The 24970-nt window shown below is 37.3% G+C and overlaps 1 protein-coding gene across 1 annotated transcript in view; it reads right to left on the bottom strand.

The window, feature by feature from the left end:
• Window positions 1-24970, bottom strand: part of LRMDA (leucine rich melanocyte differentiation associated) — a 700198-nt gene that overhangs the window by 289656 nt on the left and 385572 nt on the right. The window contains exons 3-4 of the mRNA XM_054831401.1: window positions 13507-13638; window positions 1916-2050 (exon numbers count right to left, since the gene is read on the bottom strand). Coding sequence (XP_054687376.1) covers window positions 1916-2050; window positions 13507-13638 — 267 coding nt within the window. The remainder of the gene's footprint in view (window positions 1-1915; window positions 2051-13506; window positions 13639-24970) is intronic.

Raw genomic sequence — 24970 nt, 5'->3', positions numbered from 1 at the left:
TCTTAAAAGAGCTTTAATTAACCTAGTTTACATGGAAAAAATACGCAGGTTTTTGAAAAATTGAGGGGAAAGAAAATGGAAGCAATATTGCAGTTTCCAGCAGATACATAAATACAATCACGTCACACTTTGACATGGTGGTTTGCCACAATGTGACCTAAAACTACCTTGACCTCCTTGAAATCAACATTTTTGCATTGAAATGAAACAACAGACATGCTTGTTTTGATGTATAGCCGTGTGACATATTATAAATATTACATCACATAACCACAGAGGATGTCAATCAATAAAGAATTTTTTCAGACAGCACTAAATGAACCATGGGTTCTTGCCTCTGAATGGCTCCTTTAACATACTACTTTTGCTTAAATGATTAATAGGAGACACATTGTCAGAAAACATACTTAAAATGAAAAACAGTAAACTGTAGAAATATCATTCATTTTTTAAGCAATTGTCTAGTGCAAATGTCACATAAATTTACATAGAGACAGGACTATTAGACACTCGTAAGCTGGATAGTAGGCACACCTTCCACTTAAGTGTGAAAGCAATGGGAAAATATTTTATTAAACCTAGGCTGCTCTACTTGGTGAAAACCAAAATGCTATAGCCAAGCTGGATTCAAAAATTGAATTATTAGAAGTTGAAAGTTAATGATAACCTAGAAATCCTTCTCAAAAATTTGGATCAAAGAAAAAAAGTATATGCACACACACCCAGAGCAGCTGTGCTGCTGTTTCAACCTACAGCATTTATGAGCAATAAAGTGGTGCACCGAGTTCATGCCACTTCCCACTGAACTTGCTTTCAGTCTCAGCCACTTTGCATTGTATTATACTAAATTCTACAGCAGAGTTTGGATTACACAAAGATAAAAATCACAGTTTTATTATATAACTCTGAATACCACGGGTGATCTGCTAATAAAAAGGAAGCTCGGGCTCGGCAAGGTCGGCAGCATGGTGACCAGTGCTGCTTGGCTCTGACTTGCCTCAGACAGCCATTTTCAGCCGATGTGAAAAATGCCAGCACACAAAGACTGAAATCTTGTATCAGATGTGAAGAAGGAAAAAGAAATCCAATTACTTTTTTTTCTAAATTTTATAATCAATGTCTCTCTTGCCTAAAGGTTATAGCTATGGAAATTATGTCACTTCAGCAGAGGTTCCGTAAGTTTTAGATCTATACTGTCAGTTACCATCAGTCACAAGTATTTTTATTTTTTAAAAAATAACCCTTGTAATTTTTAGCAACATTTCAGTTGTACATACAGTATTTTATGAGGCTTCAATATTAATTTGCAGATGACATTTGTGTAATCTAGCTCATTAAAATTACATTATAGAGATAGTTTGGGTTTTTTTGATTTAAATTTAAACAGTAAATTAAACTGCTCTGAGTAGAGCAGCACAATACAGGAAGAGCCCTTTCTTCTGTGTTCTTTAATAGTCCCTCGATAACTATAGTAGAAGAAACTTATCACCATAATCGAATGTTAGCAGAGGAGGCAGCAACTGGTTATCTGCGTGTAGTGGGTTTGTTGGGTTTTCTTTAAATTGACTGTCACCCTTAGTGTATGTAAATGTTGCCTTACCTTAGCCTTAAAGAAGGAAAGGCCATAAGTAGACACGTACGAGCACCCACATGCAGGAAATCCTGTGCACATTTGCTCAACTCAAACATGTGCTGTACAGTACTGAAATATTTCCTGAAATAGGGATGCTGAGAGTGAACTCGCTGAAATGGGATTACTCAAATTCCCAGGTGTTTCATGGCAGAATATGCCACAATGCTTTCAGAAGAGAGTAGATGTTTGTTTGAGACTCAGGGTTGGGTTTAGGTCAACATTTTTCTGGTAATAAAACAAAACTGACGTAACCTGATCATACCTACAAGTGAAAGCACTAACCTGTACCTCTGGTAGTCGTCTTCATCCTTGTCTTTGCAGACCAGTTCATTTGGGCAGGCCATGTTTCCAAGCAAACTGAGATACTGTAGTGAGGGCACAACTTCAGCCAAATGGTCCAAAAGGCTTTCTAATTCTGTTATGTGTCAAAGGTTGTGGGTTAAGGATTCAACGACGTTAATGAAAAAAGCATTTAGAGTTTCATCACTGCTGATTTAAACATACATTTCAATAACTGACAATCAAATTTAGTATGGCATTCGGGAAAATGTCACATTAATTGTTCCAAGGGCAAACAGGGATAAACTTCAGTCAGTTTTTTGGCATGGAATGAAAGAATTTGGCTGTTTTGTCATTCTTTTCTCCTCCTCTCTTTCGTAGGTGGTTCACTAGAAAACATTAAAACTTTGACAAAATGATGGATGCTGTGTGGTAAAATGGCTAGCAATTGCTGGAGCCATGAAACTTTTCCAGCTTGGAAACAAACAGTTAGTTTCACAGCACATTCATCACTAATATATTCGGTCCACTGGAAAATGAGTTTAAAAACAAAAAAGTCAAACTACAACAACCCACTTTCACTCCCAGCATATAAATGCGCTGAGTGCCACAGCAACACATTCATAATTACTCAATTAGTATATGTGAATTAATGCTTCACTAAGTGCAACTTAAAGACTTCAGTGTTACAAATATTTTATATATGAAGCTTTAAAGTCTTGTAAAGCATAAAATTTTTCATTAAAATAGCCCTATATTTTGGTGTTCATGAGGCTTTTTAACTTAACTATAGTCCTCAGAACATAAATAACGATGATACACCTTCAATATTGTAAACTATATTAAAACAAACAAGCAAACAAAGGTTAAATTATCTTTTAACCACTGCAATATTGGAATTCACAGTATAGGTTTAAGCATAAAAACAATATTCAACCATTTTGCACCCTGTTGATTGATCAAATAAAGCAAATTATTTTATCAAAGTGTAGTGTGACAGCCTCTAAGACTCAAACTATACATTCTTATTTATTCAATTAACATACAAAGAAAAAGGCATGATTCTCAAAAAAGACGCTATGCATATGCATGCAAAAAGTTTTCAATGTTTAAAAATTGGCTGACTTAGACAGTAGTAATAATTATTCAACACTATTAAAGGGCATTTCATTGCTCTGTTTTTATCCACTCCTGCTGTTAGAGACCGCAACTATTGTTTTAAATCCTCAGTTCACTTGTGTTGCTATTATTTATACGTGATTTATGTGTTTCTGTTATCTTTGTTATTCTTAGCTGATGGAATTTACTTTATTTCTTCACCTCAATATCTTAAGGGCAACAGAAGCAATACAGAATGGAAAGAGCAGCTTCATTGTTAAAAATGTGGTCTTCCTTTTGTAAGCCTGAAATTTTATTTCCAAACACACACGAAGATCATGCTGACAATTACCGATTTTAATATATTAAAATCAAGATATCTACACTCATAGTCAATGTTCCATCCCATAAGGTCTGAGGAATCATACTCAAATATTTTGCATGAGTGAGAAAAATGACGGTTTAGGATTAGTTCTATTAATTAATTAAAAAGGGAAAACGCTAACTTTTAATTTGACAAAGCCACATTATGGAATGCTATACGCCAGTAAGTAATCAACCAGACCCTAAGAAAAACTTTTGTAGGACCATATGATGGATTCCCAATAAAAATTTTTTGTAGGACTATATGATGGATTCCCAATAAAAATTTGGTGCTAATTCTCATCTTCTCCTATCTGGACCTCGAGCTCATACACAAACTTCTTCATGGCTCTTTCAGGAAGTATGTGACTGTGATGGGAAGCTCACAAGCTGTTTTTTCACACATGTTCAAGTGAAAGACTTTTTAAAAATTTCCTAAGGCTGTTAAAGAAGTACATGAATCTGGCACCCTTCTTCAGCCAGAAGAAACACTTAATTTCTTGCAGGATTGCTTAAGTTGCAAAAAGGTTCCCTGAGAGAAATAGTTTATTATTACAAAAGACAGTTATTTCCATAACAGCAATCATACACAGGGGGTTAGCTATTGCAAGACGTAGATTGGATCTGGCCATTTTCCTATTTAAAAAAAAACAAAACAAACCACCATCAACAAAAACTAACCAACCAAAGACAACCAAAACAAACAACCAAACAAACCTTTTAAACCTTTTGCTGCTTCTATGGAGTAAACATGCAGAACATTTACTTATCAATTCAGCAGAGCTTTTTCTGGGGTAGAAGCTTTTCTCCCCAGCAATTTGCTGAATGTGGAGTATGACATGTATTCTAACTCCCATCTGACCATGCAGACTTAGGGACAAATATCAAAATGCATTTAGATGTGTAATGATGAAGAGCAACATCAGCTTAGATTTGCAAAAAGCATAAGACTGCATCAAAGTCCTATGGAAAGCAAAAGGGAGAGACACTGAATTCACTAACATTTTTGGGTAAATAACAGTACTTGATAATCTGCATTTCAAAAATCTGTATCTCCCCAAACTAGTGTCTGGATTCTAATATATCTAAACCCTGAGCTTTATTTTAGATGCAGAAACACCCCCCCTAAATATTTTCTCGGGCAAGGATGACCAGAATCACACACAGACCTTTTACCACGCAGTTCTCTGTGATACTCCCCAGATCTTTTTTTTATCATTTACTCATCTCCCTCTACTGAGATAGATATTTAGCATCCTAGCATTATTTCCATTTCAGCTGGAACAGAAACATGTGCACAGGACAAACCCCAAGAATCAGACATCATCACCTCAAAAGTAGATCACTAATTCACAGAAAAGGTGAAGCATTACAGGCTTAGACAGCCCAAAAATAACAGGACATCGGGAACACTTGAGAATAAACCAGCCTTTGGCTTATGATAGTAAACTTTTTTTTTTGTGCCAGAATCAGCAGTTACATCATAAATAAAATTTCTGTTCTTCAGGACTTTAGGAAATTATCTTTTCTCATCCTTCTTAAAAACGAAACAAAATGCAAGGTATTATTTTTCCAAGAAGTCCCATCTATCTGCCATCACAGTTAATCTTTACAAAGCATGAAGGAAAAAAATAAATGATATCCTGTTCAAATTCTCATGATGAAGTGTTTCTCAGAGATGAGTCATAAGTCATGGTGTGTTTCTAGTGTACTGTTTGGTTAATTAGCATGTCATATACTTGTTTTAATCACAATACTAGAAATATACAATGCCACCAAAAGCGTAAAGTCTTTCTAAAACAATGCTAAGAAAATACAGAGGAAGAAAATCAAAAGCAAGTCTGAAATTTTATTGCCAGTTTCCTTTTTATGGTTATTGCTGCAGCTTAAGGAGTGCCATATTGGTGCAATCAGAGCCAAAGAGCTGCAAATCCTGCTGTGCCATTTCTAAGACTAATTTCAGCTCCATTCTCTCCAAAAAGGAAAGCCACAATTAAATCCGTGGACAGTGCTAGTGAAAAAAATATTTATTTATTTGTCATATCTGTGACAACAGCCCTGAACTGACCTTTCTGAAGTCAGTGTCACTGGTCAACAGGTGAGTATGTAACAGTGATGCAAATACTTACACTATAGTCTATTGTTTGAAAACTTGTTTAAAGTGTCACTGTTATGACAATTAAAGCACCTTAGTGTAGCAATCCATCTCTTGATTCAACAGTATCATCATTACCAACCTATTAATGCCTGTCTTTCTAACAGACATTGACTAAAATAAAAATTTGTAACAATAAAAATTTTAAACTCTTCAGTTCATTAGCTCACAAGCTAAAACATCAATTAGACAACAATGGTCCCCTCCAAAAACACAACCTGGCCTCCATGAATAATTATCAGAAACATACTAGACATAGTTTAAAATTTCATCCTCATCAAAAAACTATGCTGAGTTCTTGCATCTTTTATAGTTTTAAATTAGGGAAACATTTATAAGAACTGGGTGTGTCTCATACTCAGATAAGCCTCTGTTATGTTACACATATGTATACCACACATGCATATTTACAGTAGACTGTTCACAGCATACATACGCACAGGCATACACAACCACGTCACCATATTTTCTGTTCAGAAAAAAACAAACGTTACCAGCAACACTGAGACACTGGCAATAGAATTATTTGGAAAATATAGTACTACAGTGGGTCCAGTTAAGCTGCAGAGAAATATAATTTTTTGCAAGTTTCATGCAACCAAATATATCCTACAAATAAGTATGTTCTGACTTGTGTATCCTTGCTATCTGTTACCCAATACCATAGTTTTTGAGGTTCTTCAGAAGGCAAAAAGAACAAGCAAAAGCCCAAAGCAAATTACGCATCTCCCTTCTCTGGCTAAGAATTAACTCTCTATGCAAGCTCATATCATTTTTGTTTCCTTGTTTTGTAGAAAATCCTGTAGCCTGGATTAAAATTCTAGCACTAGTCAGGACTATGCCCCCTTACAAACCCGTCAAAGATTAGTTGCACAGTATGCAAGACTGCTACCGAGGAAGGATTGGTGATATTCAAAGTTAAATTGTCCCCAGGGAATATTACATTTGAACAAGGTCAAAGTTGTAAACTCTGAGTGGAGAGTATAATGCCACTTCACCTAGTCAATTTTAGGAGAACCTCACAAGCAGGAACAGCTATTTTGATGCTAAGCGCTGTCCTGTGATAGCCAACATAGTAAAAAGACCATTCTGCTGTACTTCCGAGAGGTCACGTGGATTCACACAGAAACTACTGGATGATGTCTCACGTGTTCCACTATTCCAGACCTCTGTATTCTCAAGAGTCTCTTTAGCTACGTCCTTTCACTAGTCCCTCCAACATATTTCCAGGGCACAGACACTGCATGAATCCTTATAGAGAGTAATATAAGGATCCAGCTGCTTTTAAGTACTGAGGACTGATGCGAGTCATCCTCAAACTCCATACTGTTTCCTCTCTTACCAGTATTCTTGGTATAACCATATCCATCACTGTTCTTCAGGGACAACTGCTGGTCAAACCTATGCAGAAATACAACCTTTGCTAACAGTTTATGAAGGAAATTATTCTATATAACTCCATACAAATGCTATGCTAACATATAACTGTCCAAACAAACGTATGCATATTTCCTATTTCACCACTCAATAATATTTTGCATATAGTTTGAAGTACGCAAGAGAATCTGGGATTTCCTTCTGTAACCTTTTTCTCATGAAGCAGTTCTTCTTACTTGTCACACACTCAAATACATTGATTTTCTAGGAAAAGTAATCACTCTTGTTCTCTCTCTCAGTGCTTTCCAAGTTGCTCCTTCATTTTCTTTCAAAAAGTTTGTACTTAGTTGTCCTGGTTTCGTCTGGAATAGAGTTAATTTTCTTCCTAGCAGCTCGTATAGTGCTTTGTTTTGGATTTGTGATGAGAATAATGTTGATAACACACTGATGTTTTAGTTATTGCTAAGCAGTCAAGGACTTTTCAGCTTCTCACACTGCCATGCCAACAAGAATGGGGGGGGGGGGCACCCAAGAACGTGGCAGGGGATACACAGCTAGGACAACTGACCCAAACTGGCCAAAGGGATATTCCATACCATATGGTGTCATGCTCAGTATATAACTAGGGGGTTGGCCGGGAGGCAGTGCAAGTCAAGACCTAGCTGAGTACCGGCTCTGAATGGTGTGCAATTATGCTGTGCATCACTTGTATATTATTCTTTTATAATTATTATTATTATTCTCTTCTTTTTCTGTCCTATTAAACTGTCTTTATGTCAATCCACAAGTTTTAGAGTTTTCCTGATTCTCTCCCCTATCCCACGGCAGGGGGTGGCAGGAGCAGGCAAACAGCTGTGTGGTTGTTTTAGCTGCCTGCCAGGTTAAACCACGACATTAGTCGTTTCAAGTTTTTAGCCATCCCACTTCCCCAAAGGAGTTGCAGGAGAGCTTTTCACATTAATGACCTTCTGTGATTACAGTTTTTGGAAGTTCTTGGAAGCAAAGAGACAAAGTAAAGAGCAATCTACTTTACATTCAAAACATTTTTTAAATACGTACATAGAGAATATCAGAAATATCACACAGAATTCCAGACTGTCACATAGAAAGACCCAAAACTGTCATTCAAGTCTTCTGCCAACTAACCATCTGCCATGCAGGTGCTGCAATCAACCTAACATTAAAACAGCTGGATAGCACTTCTACCAGAGTCATAAATGGGCAAGGTACCTATACTTATTCCCATTTGAAACATTTGCTTCAATTAAATTTATCACAAACACCATGTAGCAATCACAAGCTATTCCATAGGCAAATAGCCTTGAAGCAGAAGTTAGCAATTCTTCTCTGAATGCAGTGTGAAAAGATCTTTGCCACCTGAACACTTTTCCATTAGAATGTGCTAGGTCTTCAAGATTGGATAACCACAGAAATAGGTTGCAATATGCAAGTATACATCTTCCCCTTCTCTATGTGCAGTAGGATGTCACACACAGTCACTTTTATGCCATGTTCTGGCCTGAACCCTCTCTGCTAGGGAGATAGGGCCTTGAGATAAGGCCTTGTTCACTGACTTTAAAACCATTTTGCTCATGAAAGAAAAGGTAGGGCACAGGTGGTAATCAACTGAGTCCACACAGCTCATGGAGAGCTTCTTGCATACTGAATACTTGGGAAAAAATCCCATTCTGCCTGCTGGAGCAGCATTATTTTTCTCTGTGTAGCAGGAGTTGCCAGTGCTTTTAAGGATACTTCAGAAAGCCCGTGGTTCCAAGGCTGCGGATTTGAAGACCAGGTTTCAATGCTGTTAGGTATACAAACATGAGAAAAAGGAGAAATGTTTCTATTCCTGCAATCAAATTATGATTCTGGTTCTCTAGAGAGGTCTACCCTGAATCCATATGTTCTTTTTTTAAAAGTTTGGGGGTTTCTCTGGATTTTTTTTTAAACACTATTCTGTTCAAATGTTGCTCGAGGTTCCCAAGGCAACACGAAGACAAGCAAAAATAAAGCAGCAGCTCACCATTTTTTAAAAAGTTCTGACATCCGGAGTTGAACTGGTCCAAGCACTCCTGTAGAACAGGATAAGGAATTGCTTGGACTGAAGACTACCTCCCTCTTCCATAGATGTTTTCCATTAGGCATTCGCATTACTTAATTTTTACTTCGGGTACACTTTATTCTAGAACATTGATTTTTGGTTCATCAGGTAATGCGGTTCTCTAACAAGTCACGCTCAGATTTAGCCAAATCTGCAATTGTGGCATGGAGAGCCCAAAAGTATATACAGGAAGACTGCTGTACCATTTTAACGTTTCATCTTAGATCTTTGCTTAGTGGAGATAGGCATCTGCATGTAATAGGAGACAATTTATGTCTTTAACATATTCACTCAATCTAAACATGAAGTCCTCAGCACCTAAGTTAATACGATTCTAGTCAGACTGGGACCTCTAGGTCTTCAAGCACTTCAGGACAATGTAGGAACAAGCATAAAGGTAAAAAAACCTACAATCTACACTTTGGGGGTTAAACAAATCCGTAACTGTTGGGAATTATGATGAGACCACCGTGAAGACAGAAGTACTTATTGGTACATTCTTCAGTTGAGGTACTTGATCCATGCTGTTTTCAAAGACTCAAGAACATATAATCCTTAGATCTGAATCACACTGATACCTCCTCTTGCCATAAGCAATGTATATACCATTATGGGCATTCTGCACAGCTCTAGATTTCCCACTCTATGGTGTGAAATATTTTGGTTTTCCTCTAAACTGTTCAAAACCTAGACTTAGACTCAACGTCCACACTTTACATCTACATTCAACACCTTAATTCTAAATCAATTTTGGTATCAGTTCTTCAGAGGTATATAGAATGTATGTTAAATGGATGACTAGCTCACTGAACTAAGTAAAGAAATAGGGCTTTTACTTCAGAGAATCAGAGATCTGGTTCATTATCAGACTTGTCTATTTTGAAGTGAGGCAGTGAACACCATCTAATTTTCAGCATACAGGTATATATATTTGTCAAACTATCACTACTGCCCTTTTGAATAGCTTTAACAAATACTAAAAAGATTGAAATGTAAAGGAAATTGAGATGTCTATACTACATAGTCCTGCTGTAACACCAGCCATGATTAGCACAGTGAAAAGCCATGAAACCTAATGCTGCTATAACACAGAGGAATAAATCTATTTAGAAGTTTCCTGATTGATTCTTAGTATCTAGTCAACACACTTAAAAGGAGAAATGAGGCTTCCCATTACAAGCATAGGTGATTGCAGTCATGAGTCCTCCTCCAAAATCAGCTTCCTACCTATCACCCAGCCACTTTAGTCTGTACTGTTTTCTGCCATCCATTGTGTCTGATAGAGAAACTAAGAAGATATGTTTCCCAAAGTAAATCAGACTTTTGTAAAAACAAACATACTATATACTCCAAAAAAAGCATGTTAGAGACACATAATCCAATACTGCACAGTGTTGATAACTATCCTGTATGTATTTCAGTTATATAGACTGCATTTTTAAAACATTTTTAACAGCTTACACATTACAGAAAAGTTGAGGTATAACACTAGGAAACTGTTTTTAAAATAGTAATATTTAAATTTGTTTCTTCCACTTCTAGTAGAAAAATTGGTAGTGGCCTAACTGTAACTGAAATACACGAACACTATTTGAAGAAAAAAATACTAGATGGTTCTTCTAAGTATTTACCTGCTTTAGAAATAAGCTTTCACATTTGTACAGTGTTTCCAGACATTACATTGGGAAGGGCCAAACATTATTTACACATACAACAGCACACAATAAGTGAACCATGTAGAAGGAGTAGAAAGCTCTTATCAGAACTATCAAAACAGGATCTGGATCAAACTGAAGCCAAAACAAAAGCAGAGAAATAGCAAAGAGTACAGTAACATTACGAGATACCCAGAAAAGCTCTCATAGGAGTTTTAAAGTTTACATGCTATTCCAGTTTTCTGCAGGGGTCAGTTTGGCTTTTTGTTTTCATCTTTCTCTCTCTCTCTCTCTATACATATATGTATAGATGATAATATTCATAGAATCATGGAATGGTTTGGGTTGAAAGGGACCTTAAAGATAGTCTAGTTCCAACACCCTCCACTAGACCAGGCTGCTCAAAGCCCCATCCAACTTGGCCTTCCAGGGATGGGACATCCACAACTTCTCTGGGCAACCTGTTCCAGTGCCCCACCACCCTCATATGGAAGAATTTCTCCCTAATATCTCATCTAAATCTACCCTCTTTCAGCTTAAAGCCATTACCCCTTGTCCTATCACCACATGCCCTTGTAAACAGTCCCTCTCCAGCTTTCTTGTAGGCCCCTTCAGGTGCTGGAAGGATGCTATAAGGTGTCCCCAGAGCCTTCTCTTCCCCAGGCTGAACAATCCCAACTCTCTCAGCCTATTCCACCAACTGAAGTCTTGTTTCAGATCAGTATTCTTTGCTCACTTGTGTCCTTTCTGTCATATACTAAACAATCTTTCCTGTAATGTATTTCATTATTAAATATACATTTTTATTTGAACACTTTTCAAATAATTCTATAGAGAAATCATTCATGAAAGGCAGTGATTCAAGTTCAAAAAAGACCTTTTTCAAATATGGTATCCACACTGAAGAGAGGAATCTGGAAGGTCTCTGCGCTTCTGAAGACGCTGCATCTTACCTACAAGAGACCACTGCTCCCTAGGGCTCATGTTAATGATGGATAGCGGTTATTTTTCCTTCTCTGGACACTTTGTATACATTAGGTTTTTTACAAGCATTTCTGCAACTCCTCCATTAAATTACTGGCAGCACACTACAAAATGCATACATTGTTTCTATAACCTGGGTAGCTCAATACTCTCAAAGCTCTAACTTCATAGTTTTTAAGATTGAATTAAAAAAAATCCCAGGATACATCAAATCCTTCTTATCATGTTATCATTGACTTTGAGAGCTTACTCATTTAATGATAGTATTTTAAGTAAGTCTGTGAGACCAGCAGAAACACTTTAAAGAATACTACACTACTGACAGGAAATTTTTTCCCCCTCTGATTTTGTTCACTGAGTTCTTATTCAATACACCTGCCCTCCTTTTGGTAACCACAAAGCTCCTCCCTGACACCCCTCCAAAGGACAAATATACTCACATGCTTTTGGGTCTTATGGCCAAATTCCCATTTCATGCTTTGTAGAGGGAGATATGCTGCACCAGACATACCACCACCCATAGCATCAACAAAAATATTCTCGTACATTCTTCGTCAAAGCATGCCCAGTTCAGATTTTACCATGGCAGCAAACAATAAAATCAGTTACTCAAATCCAACCCACAGAATCCTGGCATTAACCAGAAATCTAGCCAAATACCTAGTACAGTAATGATCGTTACTGCTCAAGAGACACTCTTGGCAAACTTCCAGGGCCCCAAGAATAAAAGTTACTCTGCTGATTTTTATTTATTTATAGAGTCAAAAATAAGTGCAGAAATCATAGAATCTGCAGTTATTTTTATTCTCCTCAGTAGGAGGATTTTGCTTTAGTAGGAGGTAAATTGCTCTCTGTTTACATTGTCTGTAATAAAAGCCTGCAGTTGAGCAGCCTTGTCCTCACACTGCAATTACAAGGAGAGGGCTTTCATGGTCTGTGCTCCACGACTCTGCAGGCCTCAGTTGGCCTTTTGGCCACAATTTGATCGCCTTTCACTTTTGTAAAACCATATATTGTGCATCTTCAAATCTCCAGAAAGGTCAAAGTATGGGAAAATTATTTAATAATCAAGTCCAGGCCTTGCAGTTAATTAGTTTTTAGAGACCGTTATCTATAAGGCTACAGACTTGGGGATCTGATTCAGCAGAGTACTTAGGCAAACGCTGAAATATTTATTCTGAATAAACTTAAGCAGGCACTAACTTCAGGCATATAGAGAAGTGACTGATTTGTTATGAATGGACTTAACCATCCATCGAAATACTTTAATGTATTAAGACCTTGATTTGGACAGGACTTTATATGAATTTATACGGAGTTGGAACACCAAGAATACAGTGACTTGCTCTTACAGCTGCAGTTGCACAGCAGCTACCAAATTGTGCATGTTACCAACTTCATTAAAATAGAGAAAGGAATTATATTTCTTGTTTGTTTTGTGTTTGGTTGGGTTTGGGGTTTTTTTTAATTATTTTACTATAATGTTTTAAGAGCTATTTAAAGTATAAAAACTTAACAGCATTTCACTGCACACTCTATTCCACTAGAGGTCAGCCTGCAACAGAACCCCAAGCAAACACAGGAACTGCTGCACACTGGTAGCACTGACATTATTTTCTTTCTCTATTTTATCTATTAGAAAGATTTCTTCAGAGCCATAACTTAGATCTCTCACTAAAATGGAGCAACAGGAAGATATAATGGTGCATTTCATTTATGAATGACCTATAATAAATTACTATGAAGTATTCCAGGTGCCAAACGAGAGAATGCTTTGTCTGCACATGAACTATATTTCACATACTTTAATTTGGCTGACACATAAAACTCATTTGACATTTTGCAGGTATTTCTTTGAAAGGATATTTGGTTCTTGTTGAGCGTTAAAGTATGGAGGTGGGGTAACCTGGGTAACAGAAGGTCATTTCCGAGTAGATTGTTGTCCAAGATCAGCTCTTCCAAGTAACTGAATGTTTTCAGTCCTTCTAGTGACCTGCAAACGACAAAGGCAACAGGAAAAATGATACTCCACTAAATCAGGGAGGCCATTATGAGCTGAAATAAATATTTTAACCTTCCCTTTCAGGACTGGGAATAGTTTTGGTTTGGGCCTGTCAGAAGAGTGAATGACAAGCATTAGTGGCAAGGGGAGTGCTGGCACTGCAACACATCCTTCACATGCTGGCAGGATGAAGGATGGGGGTCACTTAGTGAGTAGCCAGGATCCAAAACAAAAGGCTTCAGATATGGGGCCTGCAGGATGAATTTGTCAATGTCTTGTGCCTTCAGGCACCCAGCCTCGCCTGACCCTAACCTCCATTCCCAAGATAAATAACTCTGTCACAGTTCACCTTCATTCCCTGGACACAAATTTAAGTTGTCATCCATCATTTCTGCCAAGAAATATCATACCCCGCTAACAATAATAAATACAACTTCAAGTGTAATTTCTTAGCAGTTACCTTACATGCAATAATAGGAAATGGAGAAGGGATTTTTTTTTTCTTCTTATTAACCACTTAATTTGCTTCTTGAGTCCCTGCAAACAAAATAAAATGTTCTTTACAAAATAAAATGCAGAATTACCCCAGACAGAAAAGGCATTTACTTTCTTTTTGGACCTTACTGTCCAACTGTCAAGCCCACAAGTCAGACTGCAGACAGCAGCCTTAAAAAGGAGCATTTCACAACATGGAAGTGCAGATGATGGCTTGTAAATAAAATTCTGGAGGTATTCACTCCTCTGATAGCAAAGTACAGGGAAAAAGCCTCAAAAGAACTCTTTGGTACCTTGTTAAGGCATCTACTCCAAATTTGATTCTTAATGCTTGCACATTCCAACAGGAAAAAGAAAAAAAAAAACAATACATTAATCAACTAAGACACATGGTATACGGAGCATACGCACAGACACGCATTCACAGCTCATTCACCTACCAGACACCTAAAGATATGCTGAGATTGCATGACTTGACAGCTGATCTACTATGCCTACCAGTGGGAAGATCATCACTGTATCTCCTGGCTGTTTTATAAAATGTGATGAATAAGGGAGATGTGGTCTATAGTATTTATTCAGCTTCCAATGACATTTATACTGAGGGGGTTTCCTCACCCTCCCCCTGGTTTTTGGCAAAGATCAAAATACAGCCAAGGTCCCTGTTAGAGAGTTCTACAGGCACTACTAGTGGAGGAAAATGCAAATATTATTAGAAAGTATATGGGTTTCAAATTAGAGAATGTAACATTCATCTGTCCAACAAAAACAAGATACCGCTTTTGTAGATACAACTTTCTGACCAGTTATAAATCACAGCTGGAGGGTTCAAACAACCGAAAGAAATCAAGTCCGTGACCTTTACACAGAGTACTGTACACTAAACTATGAATATTCAAGTAGCATTTGCACAACACTGAAACAGTGTATTTTAGTCCAAGGACTCCAAAGTGCTCACAGTCTGTTTACGTGGTGTTCTGAAAGGGAGGTACGACTATTGCTAAGGCCAATTTGACGCTGCGCAGCCAGACCTGAAAAAAATTTGCCATGCCTACACCCTGTGGCATATCTATATCGTTGCAATGCATTGAGACTACAATTTCTGAATCAGAAAGAACAAAAGCCTCTATTATAAACATAATTAAGTAACCACCACAGTAACATTCACACTTTTTGTGCTTGCCTTTAACAAGCTGTTTCAGAAAAACTCGATTCAGCCTACGCAAACTGTACATCGTTAAAAGCTGTGCTAGCATGCTGTATTAAGCTAGCTATTTCAGCAAAGGGTCGCAACAGACTTGGTTTTGCCAAAGTCAAGATCAGAAGAGAGATCAGCAAACATTTCAGACAGTGCTTTCCCCCAAGTACCTTTAAAAGGCAAAATAACCCAGAGGAAGTAGCAGTGAGTTTATCAAGCTGTTATGAGTTTTCGTTTCAGTTTATTTGACAAACCTAGTTTAGCAAATTCCCCTTAAATACTCTTTATTATATAAATAGTGGATTATTTCCAAACCTCACATTTCAATGTGAGACTTTGACTTGCCAAAGGAGTTCAGAGAAGGCCACCTCCTTGTCAACACCACAGAGCCTTATGGGATGTTAATAGGTCCTTTGTGAAAAAACACTGCTTGGGCTCTGGTCAGTGTCAGCATCAAAATACACATTGTTCCTGAGTTATGTTATGCAAATATAATACTCTTATCATGAGAATCAGCAAATGGTTGGCAACTGGCAAGGAGAAGAAAGCACACATCCAAAACTGCTGCAGGGGAGGCATAAAACAAAATGACAAGCCATGAAGTGGGACAAAAGGCCTTGAAACACTAGAGGGAGTTGCCTATTGAAAAAGCCTTTCTTTCACAAGCCTGGGCTGAACACAAGGGTACTAGTTTCATAGATAGGCAGAGAAAATTGTGCGCAAATCTCCTTACACCTGTCTGGTTTTGATAATTTTTGCCATGTAATGTTATTAGCTGCTCAGTTAAAAAGGAGCCGTGTTACACAGAGGGCTGCTTATTAATTGTTGTTTTCCTGTCATCAGAGTAGTGTGCACTTGGTGATTTAATCACCTAAATTCAGAGTCCAGGGAGAAGGGAGGGGTTGCCACAGTACAGACAGAGGGTGTAGCCATTAACATACATTTGCATCCACATGTTATTTTGCTATTCAGAGAATTCTTATTTTTTAATTCTTAAACAGAAGAAAAAACTGGCAACAAAACAAAATTGGTAAGAAGTTGGGGGGGGGGGGGGGGGAGGAAAAAATATGTTTGCTATTATTCAGTGACACTAGCTACTAAATTCAAGGCAATAATTTCTACCATCATAATATATAAGGAAATATTGCCCAGCAGTTGTACTCCACAGTTTGAAAGTTTTAAGTACAATTCACACAATAGGTTTTATTGTACAAACTTCAGCAAGTCCCATAACTTTGATGTGCCTCAATTTCCCAGCTGCAGATGGGGGATAAGAAAGGATTGCAATTGTGAATTAGTAGACAGCATGCATTTTTGAGAAGCTAAGGTAGAAATCAGTACAAAATACTAGCATTTTTATTTTTAATGAGTGAGATAGTTATATCAATGCACTCCAAAGTATTTTCTTGTGAGCCCATTACATGCTCCTCTCCTGTATGTATACACAGCATAGCAAGAAGCACACAAACACCTCAAGAGATGAGTGTAAAAAGAGGGCAATCCCCCCCCAAGAAAGAGAACCAGTCTAAAATTAAATCTGTGCTGTTTTCTCATAGTTCACTGCAGAAAAAAATGTATGGTATATTAAAACAAACACACAATCTTACCACCACAATACAACCCGCACTGAAGGGGCAGTGGCAAGTAGTTGTTTTCCCTAGTTTCAAAAGGCTAATAAACATCATTAAGGTGTATTGCAGGTTGCTTTTCCTTGCTCTAATGACATGAAAGCTGCCCATTATCTCACCCACAGGTACCATCTCAGTTACCTCATTGCAGGGCTCACACTCTGCTCCCAGAGGAGAGCAAGTGCTGCCAAGAGATTTCCATTGCAATTTCCAAAGTCACATCAAACCGACAAAACATCACAACGTATTCAGCGCCGCCTCATTCAAACAGAAAAAACTTTACGTTTCCACTGTAATTAACCCTATCCTCGTTAAGATAATTATGATCAAGCTCCCTGTCACAGCTAATATCACAGCATCATTGCCTATGGCTCACGCTTCGCCCTCATTAGCTTACAAAAACACTGTGCTAAACAGGAAACTGACTCCCTCTGCAAAATGACTTAAGATGTTCTGTAAGCAGACAGTAAATAATCCTTTAGAATACAAAGGTCTCAGAAATGTCATTTTATCCAAGTCCGTTGGCTAATCAGTATGATTTCTTCCAGCTTTCTTTTCCATAATTCATTCATGGTTTGTAACAAAGTTTTAATCATAAAGGAATGTCATGGCAGAGATTTTTTTCCTCCATGTGTATGTATGGCAATTGTCAACTGCGCTATTTCATACGGTCCCTCTGGCCTGATGGGGATTTGGTTACAATGAAACTAAAGAACAGCTCTTCATTTTGGTAATATTTGACAACAAAACCACAAGATTTTGTAAATGAAAAAAAGCAGAAGTCTCTCAAATAATGGACAAACCTTGGTACTCTGCAGTTGTCCTTGTCCAGAAGAACAAGCTGCTCAGAAGTCTGTGCTGGAAAAGAAGTGTTCCTCACATTTTACCCCACCCCTCCATTAATAAGACAGCTGCCTCATATCTAATGACTTTTTCCTCCTGTTTAACAGGAAGAGAGAGAGCAGTTAACAATATGTAAATGAGAGAGTTTGGCTTTAGCCTTGAAATTGATTTGCACTCTGTTGACAAGAGATAGTCATTACCAGAAGTTAAAGACAGAGCTGTTACAAAACAACAGCTTTCTAAAATACCTTTTTTCTTGCCTTTTATGTTTTAACAGATTACAGGAGAGCAGAATCAACACGAGAACCCTAGTAGTAGATAATTTCAGTATTTAAAGAATAGAAATGTAATTTCTATTTCTCCAGCACCTGCCAGCCAAGGAGCACAAAGCTTTTTTTTTTAAACATTAATGAATTACTCTTCAAAAACCTGCTGAGCTTAAAATTCCATTTTGTAGTAAAGCAGAGAGAGGTTAAGTGACTAACGAAAGGTGACCTCCAGCAATTTTCTAAGAGACAAGAAATAAAACCCAGAGCTCCTGACTTCTAGTCCTTTGACTTAACCTCACCAAAACAAAACAAAGAGCAATAAATAAATGCTATATATATATAAAAAAACCCCATAAGACAGACACATGTGTAAGTTTAGATTTTGCATAACTCCCTAGCAATGCAAAACACCATCTCAGGTTTACTTGCTTTGATTCCTGTTCAATTTTAAATTCCATTTAATCTGAAATATAGTATACAAATATGGGAAGAAACCCAAGCCATTTCCAATTCTGTTCTAATGGTGGAAGGCGTTTGGTGAATATTCTGTGAAAACTCCCTCAGCCTGAGGCCTCTGTCAGAATTCTACTCTTGAACCTGCTTTAGGGGATTCTGCTCTAAACACGCCTCTCACAGAAAAATAAAGAACCCATTTTATAGAAAATAGTGGCTAGAATTCAGTTAAAATTCCAGAAAAAAACCCCACTCTCACTATTATAATCACAAAAATATTGCAAATCAAAGGTTCGTCTATTTCCTGCACACAGAGATAGTAATGGCAGATAAACTGCAAGTAAGGCATCAAAAACTAACCTCTACACTATTCAAGTATAATAACTTTTCTGCTCTGCAGTTCTACTCAGTTTTTATACCCATTTTTTCTGCATGATAATACATCCAAAAAGAAAACAGAATGGAGTATGTAATGGACAGTTCTGACATAACTTCTGGACCAATGCAGGACAACAACAAAACAAACAAGCAAAGCACCCCAGTGAAAGTAAAGAACCTCCAAAATTTCTAGTGTGGGTCAGGCCCCAAGTTAGACCAGACAAGTCATAAAACAGGAATCACGAAATTCTGTTCAATGGAGAAGCAGCTTACCAATGTTTCCAAAACATGAAATACTTTTTTTTTTCCAGTATCAGAGGGAATGCTGGTATTTTGCAGGATATCTAGAGGTAGCATTTTGCATCACTTCCAGTCAATCTGTTTCCAGCTTTCTGTTGCTAGATAGAAAATATCTGGAAGCAGCTCTTTGAATAAAACTTAAGGCAAGCCTGTGAATATGGTCAGCAAAAGAGAAAATGGAATGAAATGAATGAGCAGAATCATTAAATACTGTGAAGAAAAGATTAAACCTGTATTATGATCTGGATGTACAATTAGTTTCTGAGTCTTTTCATATAAAGGTCACATTTAACTTTCAGACATACAATAAAATGAATATCCATCCCTCATTTTTCCCCTTTCCTTATACACTGAAAGCATACAAGAGTACGTGGGACATTTTATTACCAAAAAAGATTGGGATGAAAACATCTTGCACAACAATCATAAACTAGAGCTATGTAAGCAATCCGCAACGGCGGAGAGTCATGAAAACCCAGAATCTTCATCTGGTTTTTATAGTTGTTTTGAGTCTTACGCAGCAAATTCCATTGCTTTTAAAAAAAAAAAAAAAAAAAAAAAAAAAAAGCCCAAACTACTCAACCCTTCCAAGCCACCACCCACCCCAAACCTCAAAGAAAACACAAAAGTAGAGTCAATAAAAGGATAGACAAAAAGAGATATGAGGCCTTCTGAATTCTGAATGTTAAGTTCACAGCATTTCAAACACTTTCCTACCAGTTATAAAACAGAAATGCAGAATTTCTTGAGAGAGAGGAGAGAAAGAGAGAGATTTTGCTATTAAGCAGCAGCTCCTCAAATGATGGAATTATCTGAAAAGCAACAACGCAGATTTATCTCATCCATCTGTAGAAGCCCAGTTACTCATAACTCCTTACAGCCAGTGACAAAAGATGGGCACTTCCAGAAGGTGAATCAGAAATTCAAGTGAGGCTCAAGTACATACATTTGGGAGGGATGAACATAGCCTATCTGTCCAAAGTCTTGCAATGAAATTAGAAGAAATTGCAACATGAAGATAAAATAAACTGTTACAGCTGCGCCCCATATGGGTGGATTATTTACCTGGTGAAATAAACTACAAATCCTAATTACAGTTTTCAGTAGCTCACAAAAACATATTAGAGTCAACCAGTCATTTAACCACCATTCTCTCCTACCAAGACTCTGTCAAAAAAAAAAAAAAAGTAATTTTCTGGCTTAACTCTACCATGAAGCAACCAGACTGACTGGGGTGGGGTTCAATTTCTTTTCTTATGAACCTCTTAAAGTCTCAGATTTCACTATGTGTATTTAATACAGTTCTACCCAAGAGGATATCCCATTAATACAGCTCAAGCTTTATCCTTCATGTTAGGCTTCTTTTTGCTTAAGTTTTTATATTACATCTTTAGGATTAAACATGCCAAGATTTTATATGATTTTACTGTTACAATGTTGGGTAAATTTAAATAAAATTACAATCAATGTAATACTATAGCCTGTGGCAAAGTGGTTTTCACATAAGCCATATAAAATATTTAAAATAATACAAAATGGATCAGAAACCGAGCTCTTAGTCATCTAATGATTGAACGAGTATCATATAACAAAATACGGTTTGCAAAACAGAACTAAAAATTACCAAGCAGAGAGCAAGTGACTATGCATTCGCATTTTATCAAAGGGCATTCTGGAAAAACCACGACTAGGGAAGTCCCCGCAGTTCAATGGATGCATCACTTCAATAATAGTCCTAAGTATGGACTTAAGCATCCTTATGCTAAAATTTCTTGAAAGTATTTGATGAAGAATAACAAGGTTAGAAGAGTTAAGAGAAAAACTTCAGTGTCAGTGTCTCTTGATTAATTTGTCTTTTTCCCCATCTTAAGAGGGAATTCAGTCCTAATAAAACAAATAGCATTAAAAAAACCCCAAACAAACCCCAAACCACTGCCATTTCCTGAACTCAAAAGAATTCAAGGAAGTATTAGTGATTAGAAATAGCAAAAGGAGCAGCTAGAGTTTACAAAATATAAACCAAACCTACCTGTTTTAAAAAAAAAAAAAATCAAAAAACAACACACACACAAAAAAAAGCCAACCACCCTAAAACCCTATAATGTATTTATTCTTAAAAGCTCCTCTCAGCTCCATGTGCGCCAAGTTGAGAACCTATTTATAAACCCTCTAAAAAACAGTATTATAATGGAAATATGAGCAAATTCAAGTGCAAAGGCAGTGCCATAATGAAAGCTTTACTGTATCTTGGATCAGTCTGTCACTCTGCAATTCAGATAGCAACCTGACCCCTCCCCTTTTTGCACAGAGAAGGGGGGAGTAACAAGCCTGTAGAGTGAGTAGAGTAAAGCCCATTTCGACTACCAGAGTTCAGTGAGAAGGGGGGAAAAGAAAAGTAATTTTTCTCCCATCTTCCACAACAACCAAGGCTGAGGATTGACAAGCAAATTGACGCACTGCTCAGAGGGCAAAAGATAAATGTTTGATGAATTGGCCATTGCTGGAGGAGTGATGGGCTTCATATGTGCATAATGGACTAGCTGCCGTTCAATTCAGATTGCCTGCCAAGATAAGAAACCATAATGAATGGACCAAGCACAGCCTGTGCCATAAGAAAGTATAATCTGGCTAGTTTTAATAAACTTAATAAAAAAGATGAAGCAGAGAGAGGCAAGGGGACTGGCCTTTGTGACCAGCTATAAGAGGTGAGAACGACTAATAGACTGCTCAACCATGATAGCAGAGAATTGTTAATGGACATAACACTGAATCCCTCAATGTTAAAAAATATCTTCAGAACAACTTAAAACCACAGGGATCTACATGTGCGCATACCACAGACACTGTAGTACTTATTACACAGTATATAAGTGACATTTATTATTTCCTTCTGCTACTTACTGTGCTTTGTCTCCCTAACCTGCTTTATCCCCTCTGCATGGTATCTTAGTCTGTACCCAGATCCACACAACACACCAATAGTTTTACCAACAACTCCTCAGAATCAAAATAACCCTATAATTGTAATCCAACAGAATTCAGGCTCAATTTCCGGCAGAAAGGTTTTGGCTGCACAACTATATCACTAACTTTCGCTCCCAGTGGAGGAACATCTTTTATGATCCAAAGTGTTCACATTTGGTGTAATTTCATTTGCTTTTGCAAGCTATGTTTCCACCAAATATGAGAAATTTGCCATTGGAGTTATAGCAGAAAAAAAAACCCCAAACCTTTCTAGCACAGACAAGACTAAGTTGCCAGCAGTAGTCCTTTTGGTCTGGGATTTGCTATGTTGGATACTGTTCCCCGTATCTGTACCCTTAACCTCTAAGTTCTGACCTTTTGCAGCACCAATCAGCACTATGAAAAGACATTAAAACCAAAACAAAACTCTTACAGTATTTTACTGTATATGGGTATATAACAGCGTAAAGTCCGGTAATCACCACCATTTTCACAGTGAGTAGCATACACGCACAGGGCCATTTTTGCTTTTCCTTTCCCATTATTTAGCCACATGAATACCAGTGTCTCACTTTCTGAAGCTTACCAGACATGGAGACCTGAATCTGTGACTGAAAATGCTAAAGGAGTCAACAAGAGAAAAACCAGCCATGACTTTTAAAGCAGTGGGATTAGACCAACAATCTATTTCTTTGTTAAGAATCAAAGGGCAAGAACACACCCTTGTGTGTGCATATAACACACAGTACTTGGACAGGCAGAGCTGTTTTTCCCTTTTTGGGGGGGTGGGGGGGGGAAGGAGAAATAAGGGGATTGCAGAAAGATCCTCTTGACTGAGGGCAGCTAGAAAACACATTATACAGAATAACATCATTGTTATGCGTGTTTGTTTTCTTGTTTTTACTTTTTTTCCTTTGATGATGAAAAATAAATAAGGAAACATAAAAAAGTCTGCTTGGGTAAGTATTCACATTACCACTCCCTTCATGTCTGTTATGTAGCCTGTATCATATTTTAAACAGAAATTATTATATGCAAGATGGATGTCTAGTTTTCAGTATAAATTTTATCCAACTGCAAAAGGAAAGTAACTCATTATCAAGCAGCTCAGTAAGGCTCCCACTACTGAAGAAAATAAAGTTTTATGACAAGAGGGTCTCTCCTCTCTCTCTCTCTCCCTGTGAGTGAGAAAGTGAGTGCAAGAATAAGACAGAAAGGGAAGGCTCAGGAGTGCTGGGTGAATTATAGACTGCCTCTCAAGATTCACAGCTCTTCGTGGTAGGAGGTTAATATTCTCACATGTCATTAGGTCTGCTGGCTCTACTGATGGCTCATTGAATCAGGCAGCAAATTATTTCCTCATGCTGCAGAGGACACCACACTTCAAAGGGAAGGAGCCAGGGTCAAGACGGCTCTCCAGTTCGATTAATGAGTCGGGATCAGCAGAGGTTGCCTGTAGGTAAGAATGTGACTGAAGCTTTTGACAAAGCTGACTTTTTGAACAGGACTTGACCCAGGCCCCTTACTCCCCTCCCCACCAAATTTTATTTCCAACATTTGCCTCTGACTGACCTGCTCAGGCCTGTTGGGATAGTTTTGACCTCCTCAGTCTTTGTTACCAGACACAGGAGCTGTCTGCCTTATATTTGATGTGTCTCTCCCTAAAGGCCACATCAGCTTATCCAGGCTCATCAGAATACTTTAGAACTGCACAGCAAAATAAGATAGAGTACATCCATTTCAAATTTTTAATTTACTCATGAAATTTGTTGAGAAGGGGGAAGGAGAAGACAACTAACAGATATTTCAGCTTTCAATAATATTAAGAAAGATTTCTAAATGCTGTTAGATGCAGATAAGAAGAACATAAAGATTATTAGAAGCATAGAACTTACGTATTAAAATGATGCAAAAGCAGGAAATATACATTCCTGCTTACATGGATTTGCTGACTAAGAATATTCCTAGCAAATAATGCATTATATAGATTATTCCTCTAAAAAGTTTTTATTTTTATCACCACAGTAGCAAGAGATTAGAGACAATTAAAACTTAACGGCCACTGCATTCATCTCTTTCTAAATAGTCAATGGTATCCTCAGTTTGATATTTTAATGGATATTTAAATACATTTAATAAAGTACTGAAGTGAGATTCATTGTATTAATGCTTTTTTAGTAAGATCTACTTAAACTGCAAACTTTCTTAAACAAATAAGAGTAACTGAATCAACATGTAAGCCACTGTTAGTAAGCTTCCAAAAACCACATAGCTTCTGATTATTGAAATGAGACTTTTGTCAATTACATAAACAAAATTGTTCACACAAGCTTCCAAATTTGTTATATTTGTTAAAGATATTGTTTGAGAACATTTTACACCCTTATGTTTCCAGAGCAAGGATTAGGTTGTCCTTCAATATTTATTTTAATCACAGTACATATTTTAATATACTCTTCCTAAACATTTTACTCATCAGCATCCTTAATGCTCAAGCACTTGTTACACACTAAGTTGACAGCATACTTAAAAAAAAAAAAAGTTTAAGGTAAAATATCAGTCCGGAGATGTCCAAGGATGGCAAAAAGCTGACTGTTCAAACTGCATATTTAAGCTTTATGTTAGCACAGGTGCCTGAATGAGGAAGCTACACATCTAGTTTTGAAATTAGAATGCTTTTATTATAACTGTATTGAGCAAACAACAGTTCTTAACAGATCTTAAAACAAGAAGCTGGAACATTAGTGCCTTAAGAAGATCAGATCACTTAGGTGCCTTAATATCAATTTTGGAAA

This window comes from Grus americana, chromosome 7 (genome assembly GCF_028858705.1).
Source record: "Grus americana isolate bGruAme1 chromosome 7, bGruAme1.mat, whole genome shotgun sequence".
NCBI lineage: Eukaryota > Metazoa > Chordata > Aves > Gruiformes > Gruidae > Grus > Grus americana.
The sequence above is the reverse complement of the archived record's forward strand: the minus strand, read 5'-3'. Positions and strand labels throughout refer to the sequence as shown.